Source organism: Strix aluco, chromosome 1 (genome assembly GCF_031877795.1).
Source record: "Strix aluco isolate bStrAlu1 chromosome 1, bStrAlu1.hap1, whole genome shotgun sequence".
Taxonomy (NCBI): Eukaryota; Metazoa; Chordata; class Aves; order Strigiformes; family Strigidae; genus Strix; species Strix aluco.
Genome location: NC_133931.1, coordinates 52,483,362 through 52,502,922, shown reverse-complemented (window position 1 = coordinate 52,502,922; position 19,561 = coordinate 52,483,362). Strand labels below are relative to the sequence as shown.

General features: G+C 37.9%; 1 protein-coding gene across 2 annotated transcripts in view; it reads right to left on the bottom strand.

Moving 5' to 3' along the window:
• The window catches only part of ROCK1 (Rho associated coiled-coil containing protein kinase 1), a 93,350-nt gene extending 74,143 nt beyond the window's left edge, over positions 1-19,207 (bottom strand). For both annotated transcript variants that reach the window (XR_012622878.1, XM_074821089.1), the window contains exon 1: positions 19,068-19,207. Coding sequence is in view for 1 of the 2 variants with exons in the window: in XM_074821089.1 (XP_074677190.1) it covers positions 19,068-19,160 (93 nt within the window). In the remaining variant the exon portion in view is untranslated. The remainder of the gene's footprint in view (positions 1-19,067) is intronic.
• Positions 19,208-19,561: the final 354 nt, after the last annotated feature.

Below are 19,561 nucleotides of genomic sequence, written 5' to 3'. Positions count from 1 at the left end.
CACTTCGTAGAAACTGAAATAGTAATTCGTAAAGTTATATGCCTTTCTTTAGTATCACACGCAACCCACAGTCTTCAAGAAAAAAAAAAAATAGGGAAAATTGAGCACAACACAAGCAGAGTACCAACTCTGAGAAGCTTCTCCGATTGTGAAATCGCCTGTCAGAGCTCTAGCTACATTTCTGCAATAAACATTCCATCACAAGCAATCACACGTCAAACAGATATTTGAAATATGCAACTAAACAAGAACTTAACACTACTTAAGAATTTGTGCATCATTATGCAGTTTCATAATGCAAACTCTAGATAAGCCCATGGACTATTTTCATGTATTGATTAAAAGAAAAACTTCACTTTTAATAAAATAGAAAATTTATGTATACATAAACCCAATGTTTTTCTATATTTATTCTTTTTTCCATGATGAATGTAGCCACTAGAATGATTTTAGAGTAATGTGTTTTTAAAAAGGTAATAAAAATTCCGTGAGAATTATTTTAGATATAGACAAGTTACTTCTACTGCCAAGTACTAAGATTCTTCAGAACTGACAGGATTTTGTTACTAACAGGAACAAAACAGCAAGTTTTTCACATTTTTCAGGGATTTGCACTGCTAATATAGAGCAAAGCACTTCTGCTAATAAATTGTTTTCAGATTCCAGAATCCAATCCATTAAATTTATAAACTGACCTACAACAACATGCTTCTACCCACTACCTTTAAGAGACTAAAAGTAAAGGCGTGATAGAGGTATGCTCTCTTTTTCAAAATCTACCTGAAGAATAAGTGATAATGTGTACAGACAATGCCATTAGTAACACAATTTTTAATTAATACTGGATGTTTAAGTATTTTCAAGACACTAATAGTGACTACTTTCAGGTCAAGAAATACTTCAACAGTATTTAAAACCAATCTCTTCTAAGCACTCTTTTTACCCTTTCTGACACCATAGTACAGTCATGACTAAAATCTTGAATGCATGTAAAAAAAAAAAAAAAGAGAGGTGTAACTACAAAAATCAAAAACCTACATTAAATCACGGTTCCATATTCAAGTACCGAAATGACAGAACAATCAAAGCTGCCCATGGGTGGCTTTTTCCAGTTGCAAGTTTCTCCCATGATAATCAGTAAGGATTTTATCATATGTAACACTGCAACAATACAAGTTGGTCTACCTGGGATTTTCAAGTACAGTATTTCAACACCAGAGGAAGAATTATAAATTCATTAGTAGGATCCAACACTTTTAATTTCAAAAGGGCCCAGAGATTTTGTGATTTATTAGGTTCGCAAGTTTGTTTAGGGATATGCAAGTAAGTTTTTCTATGTTCCTTTCAAGCCTCGAGACTCAAGCATGAGGAAAACTAAAGCCATTGACTTCATATACCAAAAAACAAAATATGTCCCAACATTTCAAATACAGTTGCTCAAGCATGAGACACAGACAGCAGAACTTCGTAAAACAGGGGTATTCAACTTTTAGAAGAGTGGGTATTTTCACTAAACTTATATATTGTTATCATGGGGATGAAAAATACTAAAACACTAAGAAACAGTTGAAAAACAACTCTTCCAGCAACTTTGCCAGCTACATTGATATGAAAGAGTAAGTCGACTCTTCCCTAATACTATTCTTCCTACATAATCCTTCAGAACTTGGGAAAAACATCCCCCCACCCCAAGAGGATGCAGTAGATTGATATATGTCCTCCAAAGGCATGATTTTCTTTTGGATTTAGAAGAGGGGAGAAAACAAGTCTTAGCCCAAGAGGAAAGAGAGCCAGGCTTGTCTGGACTATTGCCACTACCGTGGAATCTTGTCAAAGTCTCTCCTGCCTGTCCTTACAAGGGAGCAAGGCTGAGCTCGGGCTGATTAACTTAATCACTACAGGAGATGAGGGCAAGCAATACTTTTGTCACGCCATAAAAGCCTGCCATGAAACAAATCAGAGCACACTAACATTATATTTTCTGTTCCTCCATCATACAGACCATTTTGAGTAGCTGTCATTTAGTTTCTCACTAAGCAGAGAGCAAAGCTGATGAAAACATCTTTTCTAAAAAATAAAACCTAATGAAGAGCTAAGTTTGACTCCTATACGACTTTTCTTCACAGCATTTGTTTTATAAAAGCATTTTTCCAGCATCCAACTTAAAAAAAAAAACAGCCATAAAAAAGCACTGCTTTCTTAGAAATCTACATGAACTAATGGACTAGTGATATCTTGTGTGCGTATATATATGTGTGTGTATATATATATATATAACCAGTAGTTCGAAAGCCATGTCCAGTCAGGTCAGGTACTATCTGCTACTTCCCATTCATGTAAAATCTATGTTTGTGAAACACCCAGTAAAGCAGGTTCTAAATACTACAAAATATCAACAAGTGATATTCCAGAACGTAATTACAGAGCAGTAGTATCATCTCAAGAATTCAGAGTTACACTTTTGTCAGATATCCTGCACTTCACTTTACAGAAGTCCCTGATGGACCACAGAGTCAGTTTCTGAAGAACTACATAAATAATCGCGTGTAAACAGTCATCTTGGAAACAGATGCTTGTTACCAACCATGGTCATTTTATAACTGAACATATTTACCTAGCCTCAGAGACTTAAGAGGAAATTAAGAAAACAGTTACATCTTCTGTAGTATTCGAACAAAACGCAGTGACACTGAAGTAAGCTCTTTTATTAAAGTTAACTAGACTCTGAATTAGAGATAAGCAATTTGATTTAGAAAAGGAAAAAAACAACCACTTGGCATTTGGAAACATCGAGCAGCAGCAAGTATGTGTGTACACATTCCATATACATACATTTACACATCCCAAAAAAACAATCCTTAAAGATAATCAAAAAACCTGACCTATCGCTTTCATTTTGATTCACATTTTTAAAATTGTTTGTTTGGCAGGAGAAGTAAGGACCAAAAACTGCAACAGACACACACGCTCTTTTGCACTTGAAAAATTACAACTAGTTTATGATACAAAGCTCTATGCTTAAGACAAAGTCTTCAGAGAAGACAAGTAATGCAGCATTTCATCTAATAACTACCATGTAAAACACTCAAAACGGTCCTTACTTGCTTTAGTCAAGATATCACATTGTATGACTTGGAACAAATAAAGAACTGAATTTCCTCTCTTTTTTGAATCACTGCAGATCAACTTTAAGATTTTATCATATTGAAATGTTTAGAGCTAGCTTTCTTGTTCATTCCAATTTGGATTTAAAGGATAAGCATGTGAACTGGTACTTTCTTAATAATTTTGTCCCTTTCTCACCTATCAAACTATGACATGACAAATCTCAACCCTTATACAATCTTACCTCATTGAAAAATCTCTTAATCCATTTATTTTCTGGAAGATAAAATGACACTTACTCCAGTTTAACAGATTAATTTAAAAGCCTGGTTTTATAAGTGAGAATGCAGATTGAAAGATTCCTCTATCACTCATTATATCATTGACTATACCTCTTTTTTGAACATATTGATCTAAGACAATAAGAATGTAGCAGAAGGTTAATGTTGAGTCAAACTAAACCCATCTATGAACAGCCAAGTTATTCCTTCTGAAAATCAATATAGAAGTTCATGGCTGTCCAGAAGACAAGAGCAAGAAAATTCAGAAAAAGAGTTGAGTGGAGGAGTCCTAATTCTCACACACTGTTTCCACATAAAAGTTAATCTTAACAACGGAAAAATCTTCTGAAGATCCTATAACCCAACTCACTCTGGTTCCAAACACTGTTCAGTATCATAAGCATGTCAAAAACATATTTTGATTTTTAATTACCAAAATGCCAAAGCCATCGATAAGTATAGCAAAGCCAGCAGTAAGATCTTAAAGGCAAAGCCAATAGTAAGATATTATAGCTTACATTTCTTATCCCATCCTCAGAACAAATTTGCTGCTTTCCGTAAAATGGAAAATGCATACCTTTAAGTGTCTTAAAAGATAAATGTGGCTTATATTTTCAGTTCAGCTACCAACAAACTGTATTCCGAACTAGTTGAAATACAAACAGAAAGTTGATGGTAAAAGGATGACTATAAGATATCCTGATTTAACCTCTTTTTTTTGCCACACCACAGTAGAAGTGCTTAAATTTGCCCATTTGGCACAGCAGATGTTGGATCAGCTACTTTCTTCAAAAAGTGAATGGAGGATGCCAACAGCTTACATAACTGCAACCGAGAAAAGACCAAAAGCATTATCTGGAATTTGATTTGCTCTTTCCACTGAGTTTTTCTGATGCATTTTTGTTTCACCTAAAACATCTCTTGCTATCAGACATGCTAACGGCCTTTCCACCCCAAAAAACTCAAAAGGAAGGTAAATTTTAAAAGGCAGATAACCAAGTACTACAGCTACTGCACACAGCACAAGGGCAGTAGCTGTATTAGACACTTATTTACAAAACAGAGACAAGATGCTATTGCAGCAAGACTGTGGCCTCACTCTTGATGGACACCAACCTGGGGATTGTTGCTACAGATCACCCTAACACCTGTCTGACTGTAAAAATGAAATTCTAAAATGAATCTCTGGCACTTTTAAGATGTATTTCAGAATAATAATCGGTTGAGAAAAAAATACACTTGGAATCAGAGCACATTCTGCACTTTTTTTTTTTCCTCCATTCTCAGGGCTCCATCAGAAAGATACCAGATTCAACCAACCACAGTTATCTTTTGAAAACATATTGGTAAGAGTACTTGAAGTAATGATTTTATGCCCAAATAAACTGTGTAACTTTATGCTGTAAAACTTAACTATTGCTTGGCCACAGTTGACTGTAATGGTAACAATCTTTCATAATCCAAATTATCTGTATTACTGCCATACTCCTGAAAAATAATTACTGAATTTTTAAAATAAAAATATATAAAATATGCTTATAAAATTAAAAAAAATTACTGATTTACTGAAAACGTTATTCCATGCTAATTCTTAATTTGGAGAGTTATATAATAATTGAACAACTTCTCACCTGAAGCCATCATGAATGTGTAAGAACTCCTACTAGCTCCTGATCATTTTGAAAGTTTCTCTTAGCTTAGTTGAGATCTTTTCCCAACCAAAACGGATAATTGGAATTTGCTGGTTTAAATCTTGGGAATATTTATCATCCTCATTCCAGATGGATTTTATCTTCATTTGAAAGGTATTAAATATCACAAAGAGAAAAAATTAACTCTACACAAGCTGTTTTTCCTACTATTTTTCTTTTTTAAATTCAGATATAATTGCAATTTATAGTTGCCATTTAAGATGAAAAATATTTAAGATAATACCTAACAGTAGGGGATTTTTTGTCCATTTAGAAACTAGATTCATTGTGTATGCATTCTGTGGTTGAGTTTTCTTCACATCGTAAGATTTAAAGATTTTTCTCCTTAAGTCTGTTCCTTTTTTTTTTTATTCTGACTGGATCTGATGTTACAAGACAAATGACATGAACACTGTGTTGCTCAGCACCAGTATCATATCCTGTAGTGTCACATCAGAAAACAGGACCTTGATAGCTACAGCTGAGAAATCAGTTTGTACATACAGTGTATTTAATTACTGTGTGCATTAACCAGCACTGCTGCAAACAGCTTGTTGCACTGATTCAAGAATTTCACTGATGTTTTAAAAGCAAAGCTAGAAAAAAGGGAAAGCCAACAAGTGAAAGACTGTACAGGTATTTTCTCAAAAGCTTGAGAATCACAGAACCATAGAAGAGCCCTGGTTGGAAGGCACCTTGAAAGGTCATCTGGTCCACTTCTTCATAGGAAAGGGAGCCTAGATGAGATGAAAACCTCCAATGATGGGGACTCTACTGTGTCCCTGGGGAGATCGTTACAGCAATTGATTGTTCTCACCGTAAAAAATTTCTTCCCTCTATAGCTATGAAACCTCTGCCTGTGCAACTTGTACTCACTGCTCCTCACCTTCTCCATGTAGGTCCTTGTGAAAAGACAGCCTCCATCCTCTTTGTAGATGCCCTTTAAGTACTGGAATACTGTGATGAGGTCCCCCCAAGACTTCTCCAGGGAGACTCCTTCAGTCTTCCCTCACAATGCAGGTTCTCCAGCCCTTTGATCATCTTTGCAACACTCCTTTAGACCCCCTCCAGTCTACGTGTGTCTTAAACCAGGAACCAGAACTGGACACAGCATTCCAGGTGCAGCCTGACCAGCACAGAGTGCAACACTCACATCTCCATTTCTGCTAGTAACACCCCTGGGGATGCAGCCCAGGATCCAGTTTGCCTTTGTTGCTGCTGCAGAACTCTACTGACTCACATTCAGCTCGTTGCCCACCAGGACCCCCAGGTCAGCAAGGCTGCTGCCCAGCCACACAGATCCAAGCCTGTACTGGGCTCTTTGGTTATGTCTAAGGTGCAGGACTTTGCACCTGTCTTTGTTCTTACTTGCCCACTGTTCCAGCCTGTCCAAGTCTCCAAGATGACTCTCCCTCCCTTCTGAAGTGTCCCCCTCACCCAATCTTGGTGAGGGTGTTTTCAATCCCATCACCCAGATCATTTATGAAGATGTTGAACAGTATGAGGCCCAGTATCCATCCCTAGAAGACCCCACTTATGTCAGGTTGCCAGCCTGAGTAAAAAGCACTGACCACCAAGTGACTTTCCAATATATTTTTAGAAGAGGACATTTATATACATGCACACACACACACATATATAAAAAACACTCTAACTCAACTACATATTAGCAAACTTTATGCAGATAATTCCTTGTGCCATCTGGGTATCATCACACAGAATATAGAAGTAACTATGATGAGAATATTTCTAACAAAATCTAGAGTAGGAAATTGTAATCTCACAGTATTGAAAACAAAAACTCCTATCTATTACCCTGAAGCTTAGAGTATTTCATTTGAATTTGCAGGGGTTTTTATTTTAAAGAAAAATGCATGTCAGGATTCATATTTTCCATCATATATGGGGGGGGGGGGGTGTATATATATAAAAGTACCATGAATGTACTGAACATAAATCTTTTCTTTCTAGCCAACTCATTTATTTAGTGATGATCTCAAGTGATTAACAAAGCTTTTCACAAAAAGGGTTTTCTGGAAACCTGTGAAGCACACCTTCAGAAGTGAAGAAAGGAGCAAGCAATAGTTGCACATGAATTTGTTAAGATAGTAAACCACTACCTACTCAATAGGTAAGGCTAACAAGAACGAGAATTGTTTCAGAGAACTAATGACCTTTATTTATTACAACCCTCAAACTATTTAGGTCAATGGAACATTTTAGTGATCTTTCCCCCTTTCCTCCAATGATTACACTACTGGAAACTATGGCACACAGGAACAGCCTCTTGTTATACTACTGAGCAGTATCAGCTGAGCATCAGACACTGTAGTTCATCAGTTTAACTGCAGTTTAAAATGCATACATCATTTTAACAGCTTTGTATACATGCACAACAGAGCTCAAACAGGCAGGCAGGACTGAACTTTATCCATAAAAAGCAACAAATTTCATTAGGCTCTTCTTAATTTGCTCCAATTTTCCCCCTAGAAAATACAATAAATCCCTACCATGCAGTCTATGCAAAGTTAGAGACTTTGTTAGAGAATGAACATTAAAGTTTCCATGCTAAAAAGTTAAGGCATTGTAAAAATTTACTTATGATATTGAAGCAAAGTAATTTTTAGGCTCATGTACTAATATACACTAATACACAGAGAAACTGATTTTCTTAAAAATAATATCTTGCAGTCTCAAGTCTATATTCAGATGAATTAGTTTTCCCTATTTATCTGTGGGAACACCTGTAACTAAAGAAAATGCAACCCAAACTCAAAATATTTAAGAATCTGAAAGTAATGGCTTATATTAAAATAGCACAGTTTAACACTGCATCTTCACTGATATGTTATAAAAAGACTCACACCTTCCTTTCGACTTAGTTTAAGTCTTCTTGTGGAGTTTTTTTTGTCACTGGCATTTGCCACATATGTGCTTGAAATTTGATGTCTGTTTTTCATATACACCATGGTACTAGCAGTGAAATTTCCCTAACTCTTAAAAAGAGTACAGACAATAGCCTGTGTCTCTACACCATCAAACCCACAAATGGACATGGGGGGGGGGGGAAAACAACTTCCTTATTTTAGATGCAGGAAATAGAAATTCAAAACAGTCTCACAAACAGCCTGAAGAAATCAGGAAGCCCTGACTTAACTCACCATAGGCCAAGCAAACAATTCCAACCCCCAAATCATCTTTAATTATGATCTTCCTAATTTCTCTGCCCATTTTCCAAACCTCGTATTTTTATTTATATCTTAAGGACAGACAAGACTTCCTTCTACACAAAGAGCATTTTTTTTTTTTTTTTTTTGGTACTTGTACCCTATCACCACCCTGTAAGTGAAATCTGTTTTATGTTCTGCAGTTAGGAATATTCAAAAGTACAAAATGACCACATACATCAATGCACTGATGCTCCCTATTTGTTGGGATTTCGTTTACTAAGTAGGAGGAGAAAAGAGGATAATATGGCACACCAACTTTGATTTCAACTTCTCAGTCTTTTCAGGTGAGATTTGGTTGGTACTCAGACAAGATAAAGTATATAAATGGAATGATCGACTTTCCACAATCTCAAAGTCAAAAGGCTAAAGCTATTTTTTTAAAACTATTAATTCTTAAGCAATTTATGGTAGGCAAATATCCACTGTTTAGCAATTACCTTGAGAGCCTAATAGAGCAGATTGGCATTACTGACAAAGTTACTTCTGTCATCTGCCCAGTTAGTCACTCCTCCTCTTCCTATCAGAACCTGATTACTTCTTTACTTCTGCAGTAGAAGTGACACAGAAATTAACCGACCTACAGGGAAGAACATGAGCTCTTGATAACAGACATCCTCCTTCTGTATTAAAAAACTGATTCTTGTGTTTTGCAGAGCCGAGGACACACGTATCCTGCCCAACTTAAGCATGAGCTCTTTTGGTTAACACTGCTTCCACTTCTAGATGAAGAAAGGAGGCTTAATCAATAAAACATCTAATTTCTATAGCTCTAGGATGGATAAGCTGCACTTCATTATACCTGAAAACCATTTGTTTATCATGACACAATTCCAAGGCAAGCAAGATCTACAGGAGATTGTCTAATCTTAAGTATGAGATTTAGCTCAAACTTGCAAGTTACTTGTTAAAAAATTACTGTCTTTTTCCATTGTTATGAAAAACATTGATTCCAAGTCCTCTGAGAAAATAAATATATTTTGTGAAAACATCAGATTACTTCTGAAAGTAATTCTTCAAAAACTCATAGCCATATTTTTCACTTTTGCTAACCCATCACTTTGTATGACAAGTTTTTTAAATTAAATGTAAAGACTTGACTGATAACTCCTCTTGCAGAGAAAGCTTACTATTTCATCAACTTTTTTCTAAAATACACCTTCACTGGATACTTATTTCCTCCCACAAAATGGGAGTAATGCAACACCACTGGAAGGTAGGTTTGCTGATGTTGAAACACACAAGAAAGATAGGAAATGAAAGACGTCCTGTTTTGATACAGTTAGTCAACCTCTCACAACACAGCCTGATTTGAAGGAAAATCTTCAGCTGCCTATTCTGGTTGAATCTTCACACTGAAAAATTAAGTTTCTACTCCCAGGACATCAGAAACTTGGGAACAAACTTCCCAACCTGCAAATACAAGGTTTTAATCAATCTTTTCTTTTATTCCTAACCATGTCTAGGAGCTGCCAGACTGCAGTGAAAAAGGGTATATAAAAAAATTCCTTTTTCTTTCCCTTAGAATTCATCGTTCTCAGACCCTTCTTTCCCACAAACTTATCAAGAACTGTGATAGAAACTATTCCTTATGTGAAGGTGAAGTTGATCTGACTCCCTTCTTTGCTGGGAGCTCAAAGAGGAGGTTGTCATGACCAAAAGAAAAGGTAAGGTCAAGAACAATGCAGCCATCCCGACTCTTTCCCAATGCTGGCCAAAAAATCAATTGCCCTGTACAGAAGGCAGAAAGTTACACCAGAGACATCTACACTTGCAGCTCCAGCATCATAACACAGCAATTTTTCCTCTAAGTGGCACCTTTGATTACATCTCTAGTGCAAACTACTGATGAAAATAGTGTTATGTATACATCAAGAAGGATAAAAGCTTTGTTATGAGAGCCTGAAGGCATTTTAGGACAGAAAAGAAACAATAGGAGAAATTCAAAGACTCCTGACCCGACACTCATCAAGAATTAAAAGAGAGACTTTTAGTCCTTTCCCTACTCCTCCAATCCAATCTGCTAAATGGAATCAGTGAACCACTCTGAGTGTGCAAGTTACTTGATAAAAGACCTTCTTTGTGTTACAACTCTATTCTTTACATACATAACCCAGAATTCTCCTGAATATCGTCTTCCTAACATGAGTCTTCACAGCTTGTTTCAGAACCACAACGTGACTCATTCTGGATCTCTTCATCTGATTTTACAAGCCAAAAGAATCTCCAAACACTTGAAGGTCATGCTATGTCCAGAAACCATATGCACAAAAATGTTTGTGGAGTATGAGAAAGGCTGAAAATAGACACAAGCACTTTAGTAAAAGACAGAAGACAAAGCTTTTCCAGGAAGCCTACTGATCTATTCTCTACAGAGAGAGCCTAGCTTCTTAATGACATCTCCAATTCCAAATTCAGTGTACTTTAAAAAAAAAAAAAACACACAACAAAAAAACCCCAAATCACCACCAAAACTAAAAAAACAACTCAACAAAACACACAATCACATCAGTAGTTGAGCTTTCACTTCACAGGCCTTAATGGGCATTTTGTTATTTCTGTCACCATCTTTGCTCTGGTAGCATTGGCAACAATAGGCCCTGTTTCAAAAGCCATGACAATTGTTGCCAATACTAGCAGAGCAAAAACTTCAAGTCCTAGTAAGTCTACCATTTGGCTGGCACCATTTTTGGCCTTGTATTCCTACAAAAGAGAATTTATAGTATGTAATAGCAGGTTTGAATGGTCCCAAGACCACCACAAACCATTGGTATGGTGGCAACTGTTTAATTGTCAATGAACTTGGTAGTAACTGGAGTTTAAGGAGAAGGACAGCAGTTCACGGATGTATTAGAGCAACAGGCAAACTGCTAGGTAGATTCAAGTGGCAGAAGAACCTTCCCTCTTTGCGACGGGGGGAAGTAAATTCTCTCAGCTTAATACTGACAGGGTTCTCTGCACGCCTACAATTGAAGCTCCTTTCTAAGAAGAGATTAGTATAATAATATATCGGTATAATAAGAAGGACTCATGAGGGAATTCTACAATTCCACCCCTAACACTGACAGCAGTGCATAATACCAAGGCAAAGTTATGAGGCATCAGTATTACCCCTACTTTCAACTACAGCTTCATGTCATGTCTAGTATTGTTCTGCACAATCTGGCATGTGTGAAAAGGCACAGGGCAAGTATAACCAGCACAAACTCACTGTCCTGCCTTCAGCGTCACTCCTCCCTGGAGGATCTTCTCCATCCACTCCTATCAGCTCTTAGCTGGAGAGGCTTCCTCCCCTCCCAAGTACCTTAACATAGTCACTCCACACTTGTAGACAAAGGTGCTCTTAGATCCCAATGGTGGAATTAACACGCTGGACTCTGGCATCCATACTCGAGGAAGACGGTGCTTGTTGTACCGACACCTTGCACTTCAGCTTTTACCACAGGCAGTGTCTCCTCTCTCCTCACCTCCATAGAAGCAATATTTTCATAGCAGTCAGTGACTACATGGGAAACAGCCATCACATATTAATGCATTTTCTGTGTGGATATCTAACATCAATAGACTTTATCAGGAAGTATCAGTTTTCCTCTGAATATATTCATACCTTAGAATTTAATACACCAGAATACAGTGCAGCACTAGCTGAGTACTATGCAGCTTTTATGAGAAAAAAGATAAAGACATAATTACTCAATATTTGCATAACTATTAGAATTCAAGGATTTCTTAGTTATATTTTTTTAAAGTGAATATTACGACTCATTGAGATCTGTAGGAAAAAACAAGTGCACATTGCACTTGTGTTTCCAGATCAATTATAAGCTCTGTAGCTCAAACACACACAAGCTAGAAACACATTTAGGTAGTTCCAGCCTACAGTCCAAAATAAAGCCTTATTTTGTGTAGTGTTTTCTACAGAGGTTTCCAAGCATCAGGTCTCTGCATCACCTCAGACCATGTAACTGAAAACAATAACAAACTTTCACACAGTTCTGAACTCTATAAAAGAAACAGAAAAATGAATGCATACAAGAAATTTTAGAGGGAAAGCTGAGATGAAGAAATCCGCTGTAGGATTTAAATTAGGACTTATTAATAAAGAGATCTCACATACTGTCCCCATGACAGTTTGTACTGTATAAATATTTACAGGGAGTGGCAATCTTTCAGTTAAAGCCAATCCTTTACAAGATTTTGAGTATCAGAGTAGACTTTGACCTGTGCTCCAGTTAGAAGCTGGTACTGCTCCTGTGCCGGTTCTCCCCTAGCAACACGGTAGCTAACCAGGCCAAGCCACTGCTGCTTGTCTAGCCAGGCTCTAGACTGCTGTAACTAAAGCTGCCCCACAGCATGGTATACTCTGCTGATGTTGTCTGGATATCCATCAATACTGAAAAGACCAAGAAGAAACCTGGCTAGAGATTACTCCACAGGAGATCAAATCATCTCAGCAGAGCAAAACACTATGGACAAGAGCAGCTCCAAACCACTTTTCTTCTTTACAAAGATCAAGCTTCAGCTCTTGTTCAACCACCATTAATGCAGGTGTTTATTTCAGCAGACTACTGAGAAAGCTAAAAGATGGTATTATTTGCATTTGTTTTAAATGAGCTATAACTGGGTGTTGTCTGCACAGTGCTTACAGTTTTACCAATATTGTCTCGTCATCCTTCTGGCTTTATTGCTGCTTGAATGACTGGACAAATTAAGGCAAAGACAGAATAGTTTTCAACCATTCTCATATTTCATTCTCAGAGAAGGAAGTTCAGTTTTTCAGTATCTCCATCTGGAACTTCCATTTCTTGATGACAAAGGAGTTTCAATAAATAGCATCAAGCAATATCCACAAAAAAATAGAAGTTTTTAATAACATGCTTTGGGACCTCTCAAATTCAAGATAAACATTCTGTATTGAGACAAATATCTTGGTATTCCTTGGTAAGAGACCTAAAAAACCTTTTTATTTTTAAGTAGTACTAAAGTATGTCCTAGGGAATTCTACTAACAGCAACTGTGAGGCTACCAATATCATCTGCTCACAGTGCTTCTAAACATTTATCAAGTTCTCAGTAAGTGGCTCCTGAAGCTATCATTGTCCTCAAAGATTTACAGACCAACAGGTTGATTTTCAATTTGTACAGCAAACAAATTCCAGGTGTTTCCCTCTTCCTTCCCACCACCCCCAAAAAAACAAAACACTCCACAGTTGCCAGGGAAAAGAACATTGTTTACAAATATTTTTACTTGATAAGAACATTTATAATCTACTATACAGTTTGGTTTGGGGTTTTTTTTATTCCTCTTGTTGAAACGTATCTTAACATCAGCTTTCTATTACCATTCTTGATTAAAACTTTTTATAGGAAAAATAAATAATTATGTTCCTACAGCCTCTAGTTTTATGAGCAGAAGAATTGGCTAAGTTAACTGCTATTCCTGTAGAAAATGGACCATACAATACGCTAACATTTTGACAGCCCCACCACCTCTACTGTTAACTCTCTTAAGGCTTACAGAATATTAAGTCTTCCAAGAGGTGCAACCTGAAATGAGAATCCACCAAGTTACTGCATTTCCAAAGTCAACTTACAGTTGCATTTTACCTTTGATTAACATACCAAGGTACATATTTTATCATTAATTTCACATCAAACTATATATTTCCTAATTCTCAGTGATGAGCAGGCATATTAACCTGCAATTATAATCAGTTTTGCATATAAAGCTTGGCTATAGTAACTTGGAGACACAGAATTATACTTCTAGGTCAGACAGAAGTCTTATGTTAGATCTAACTACAGAATCACAGAATGGTTTGGGTTGGGAGGGATGTTTAAAAGATCATCCAGTTCCCACCTCCATGGCCATGGGCAAGACATCTTTCACTAAATCAAAGCCCTGTTCAACCCAACTTTGAACACTTCCAGGGAGGGGGCATCTACAACATTTCTGGGAAAGCTCTTCCAGTGTCTTACCACCCTCATAGTAAAAAAACTTCCTTCTTATGTCCAATCTAAATCTACCCTCTTTCAGTTTAAAACCATTGACTCTTGTTTTGCAACTACAGGCCCTGGTAAAAAGGCTCTCTGTCAGAAGATATATTCAGATATTCTCTCAGAATATCCTCAAGTCCTGCTCTGCAGGGCTGCTCTGAATCCATTCAACACCCAGTCGGTACCGATATTGGTGACTGTCCCAGCCCAAGTGCAGGACATTGCACCTGGGTCTAAAGAATGGTAGAAACGTGCCCAAGGAGATTTAGTCAGTCATGACATTTCCCCTTACTTTGAATACTCCAGACAATTTACAGCATTCTGAAGCTGACAATCTGCAAGTGTTCAAACTCTGCTTTTTCTATGCATGAGCTTCATCAGCAAACAAATAAGCTTCTCAGATACCAAGTTTCTCCAGCGTTTTATCACTCAGATTCTAAGAGTATAGTTAATGTGGTTTCAATGAAGGTGATTTTCAACAGTTATTTTGATAGATAAGAACTCCTGAAGTACAGGTACTTCGAGTTATATTCTTTACTTTCTATTTATTTTATTTATTTACCAAATCCCTAACCACAAGGTCTTCAGAAGTGCTTTCTAACAAGTTAAGCAGAAGTGAAAAAGAGGTCTAGTGACAAAGAGATTTAGAACTCCAAATCCTAAAGATTATGAGATCATCTCACTTTGTTCCTAAGCAAGACAGATGAACATGTATTCTTCTAGCTGAATACGAAATAGACCTAGGAAATACAGGTGAATCATGCTCTGTACCTCTGTATTTTCGGTGCAACAAAAATGAAAACCTCTTGAGACTAGATAAAACAAGTTTGTCATAGGCAGTGTTTACTGTAGTCAGTTAATTTGAAGCCAAAATGCTGAACAAATGAAACATCTGACATCTTTGAAGATTAAGACCATCAAGAGTTTGAAGTTTTAAAAAAAAAAAAATCAACTACTTAAGTAATTGACGACGTACTTGAATAACTGAGTTACTCAAGTGTCTATATAAAACATGAAAAGACTCTTTGTGAGTTATTATCAGAGCAGAGAAAGCACCAAAAAGCATCTTCATGAAAATTTACTGGTTATTTTTGAATCAAAACCATAGGCTGCTTCAGGTCAAGATGGCCCCCATCCATTCACCCGTTACAGCCCTCCCTCCAAAAACTGGAAGCCCATAAACCCCAAGGATTTAGTAAGAAACACAGAGGAACGAGAAATCTGTTTTTATTCTGAAATCGTAGAAGCATGCTCATTGAATACCACTTTCCACTGCTTAATATCAGTAATGAGACACTAAGCGCAAGTTAATAGCTAGTTACTTATATTGCCTTTGGCTCTACTTAGCACACCTATGGCATTCACCAGTATCTGATCACTGCACGCCCTAGAATGTGACTACCTATCTAATACAGCCTTCACAGTCTTACTAGATCTTTTTAGGACTGTAGGACTCCTAGTAACTAGTACCTAGTATTTTGAGAAAAAGAACTACATTATGCTGTGATACATGCTTTACACAGAACTTGGGCTCTGGCCTCCTCATGGCTCATCAAAACAGACAGCCTGTCTATGATTTCCCAGCCTAGTCCTAAATTAAGCACATGAAGCCCAAAAGAAACAAAAAAAATTTAGTTACAGACAGTTGCAACTTAGTCTGTTTTCTTACTCTGTTTTTACTACAGCTGTAAGAGAAAACAGGCAAAATAAACACATCTCTCTCCTGCACCTCAGCTTTATGAATTTCCTTCCTGCAGCATGTAAACTGAAGTTACATAGTCCTCTGTGTCTTTTCCGCCTGCTCTGTTGTCAGCACTCTTCTCCCACACCTTCCTGAAACGGTAACATGCCTTCCTTTCTATTAGCCTCCCCTCTCCCCACCCCATCTTCTTTTCTTAGTGTTCTCATACTACTTCACATATAACTTTAGAATGTTTCAAGCATACAGAACCTAGCTTATGAAGCTAACAAAACCCAAAATGGTTACAAAACTGGTTTAAAGGTTATTCCATGTCCACCTTTTAGTCTACAGGGGCTACAAACAGATGGGGAAGAAGAGTAAGAATAGAAGAGAAACAAAGTAAAGCTTAAGAGGATAAAACCATCCTAAGAGAAGCCAAGGGCCTTGCTGAGACATCACACAGCCAAAAAAAAAAATATACTTCTTGAATCTGAAGGAATTCAAGCATTTTAAGCCTACATGTATAGAATATCAGATGCCGAATTTAAAGTGTTTGTGTATCAGTTATTCATATAATACCACTCAGATACACAGTTAGCTAACACCTTTGCTCAGGAAAAGTGAAAGCAATTATAAATATCATCAACTAACAACTTTAAATCAAACGAAAAAATGGTTTTAAATGGTTTTATAAAAAAGGATTCGTTTTGTATGTAGTCTGATCATAAAAACATGATTTTATTATCTTTTTAAGTGTAGCAGGCATAGAGTCTGACAGGTCTCCCCTCTAACTGGGGGCTGCAGGGAGGGGAATAGGGTGCTCATCTTAGAAGATATGTTAAGTGCAGATCAATTACACCTACACCTAAACATTTCTTCCTTAAGAACATATCCACATATCAATGGATTGGATATATAAAGAGTACCTTGGGCCAAGAATGATGCTTGTACTATGAATCATCACACTGAGAACTGGTGTAAAATATTTAAACTCTTTAGAAAGTTTTAGAATACTTAAGTTCTAGAGAAAAGACCAAGAACCAGCTCGGGATGAGAGAAACAAAGTAAAAGTTGAGCCAACACAGAGGTTGATAAGAGTGACCAAACACATACAAAGTTAACCTACCAGCTGTTTCTTCAGAAGAAACACTTCCTTTTTTAATTGGTATTAGCTTAAATTAATAGTATCTGTAACTAGAGCTAGCTAAAAAAAACACACCACACACAATTCTGATGACTATACCACAAGAAGCTGCCTTTAAAAGAATACGCAAAGGTATGCCCAAAAATCTCAGATGATTTCTAAAAAATTGTCACTTTAAAGGACATTCTTAAGATCTGAGATGCAAACACATGTTCTAAAACTTTACACAACCATGACAGGAAGCATCCCAACAAGTTAACTCCCAAACTGACTACAGCTTAGCTCCAGATCACAATTAAAATAACTGAAGAGGGGCAAATTCTTAAACTGATTGAAAGGTTAAGAAGACAGTTAAAGAAACTATCAACTGCATGTTTGATACCTGTAACCTCCTTACAATCACTGTAGGAAGGTTGCCATAGTATGGCCAGCATTAAAGCACATACTAGAAAACTGAGTCATTTTTTAATGTAAAACCCTGGACTCTTAATCAGATCTATAGTCCTGACATCTATCAATAGAATCTGGGTGTAAAAATGTCAGATTTTACAGTAGTCTTATCAAAATTGACACAGTACATCCAAAGCATCAGAGCTCTTCTCATTAGCTGTGGTTCTAAGATGACAGATATATAAACTAGATCAAAAGAAGCAAGTTAACTGCAAGATGCAGTGCTGTTTTCCCCCGTGGCAGCAACATCTACAAGGCTCCGCTTTTACCCAGGGATGCAGGTTTGACCTGTCAACACTTCAGAAACTCACAAATCAGTAATAACCAAAAAAGAGTACACAATATCATGAACTTGTACAGATTGTTTCATTAGATTTTCACCTCTCCACCACCCTATGCTCAGGCAAGCTTTCTGCTAAGAGCCATGCAGCGGATGAATGACTATTAAGAGCTATCTCCACCCCCACACCTCCCTTCCTCCCCCAATCCCAAATGTCAGAGTTCATAGTAGGAACAAACCCGGTTTACTTGTTCTCCTCTCTGACAACACAAAGCCAGGGAAAAAAAAAAAATACACTGAAGAACTTTTATCACTTGCTACAAAGAAAATAAATTCTCTTCAGCATAAACGCACAAATTACAATTTGCTACTATTGAAGGGCACCTCTGGGCATATCCAAGTATCCAGCCACATCCCAAATGAATTAGTTTGATTTGGCATACACTGCGTTGAGGTACTTTTTATAACCAGTACTAAAATACCATCCACTTTTGTCAAGCAGCTACCAAATGATGTCGGTTTTCTGTCAGGAAGTGGTATGGTTTTCTTTCTTATGATGCAATATAAGAATGACAGCACTGGAGAGATCCACTGAACCATCGGGTATGATCAAGTAGGAAAACAATAAGCAAGCAGCCCTCTACCCCAGGCCTAGCACACCTACTAGTCTAAAATGCATTTAAACCCCTGCCATGACTACTTCCCCACCTGTAAGGGCATATTAGAGCTGTGTTTTACACACGATTAGTTAGCATTCGCAAACGTCTACGATAAACAGGCTGAAGTCAGTGCTGCAGTGCTTAACCACAAGATAAGAGAACCTCACTCTCACAAAAAAAATAGTTGCTAAAGAGGGAATTGGTATGTCAAAGCTATTTACAGTCTTCTGCTCACACACAGGACTGGCACTCACGAATTACGCCTTTGTACAAAGTGTCCACCGCCCCTTATGACAGTCTGCGAAGAGGAGAAAGATGCATGAAGCGAGAGAGATGACAAGTCTGAGGCAGGACCGGGCGGGCGCCTCCTTGGCATGAAAGCCGCTCTCCCTGCACAGAGACGTTCACGCACCCTCAGCTCAACGCTGAGTAAACAAAACACTCGCGCGGAGTTAAGCAGAGTGGTGACTCAGCCAGGACTGCGAGATTCGGTCCCACAGGGTAGGAAATTCGGGGAGACGGGACAGAGGGCCCACCGGCGCTCCCTACTCACCAGCAAACAGTCCACGTTCACCTCGGATTTGGGGTCCTTTAAAGTCACGTCGATTTTTTCAAACCGAGACTCAAAACTTTCTCCCGTCGACATGTTTCCGGAGAGAAGTTTCCCTTATTCCAGAGTAAAGTTAAAAATAATGAAAAAGTAAAAAAAAAACAGGAACAAGCGAGCACAAAAGAGAAACCACACAGCCTATACCAGGCTGAGGAGCGCTTCCTGAAAAATTCCTTCAATCACAGAAGTCTCTGAGGCCAAGTCCCCCACACTGCCCCGCCAAAGGGGAGAGAAAACCGAAGGAGAGTCCGCGGCGGGGGGGGGGGGGGCGAGGCTGCTTCTCCCCCCTTCTCCACGCACGCACTTTCCTGGGCTGCTCACAACTCCGCAGGAGCAGGTTTCCTCTCCCTCCCTCCTCTACTCGGGCCCCAGCGTCTCGGCAACCGCATTTTCCCAGCCGGGGAAGCCGCCCTGGGAGCCAGCGTAGCGGTTCCTCC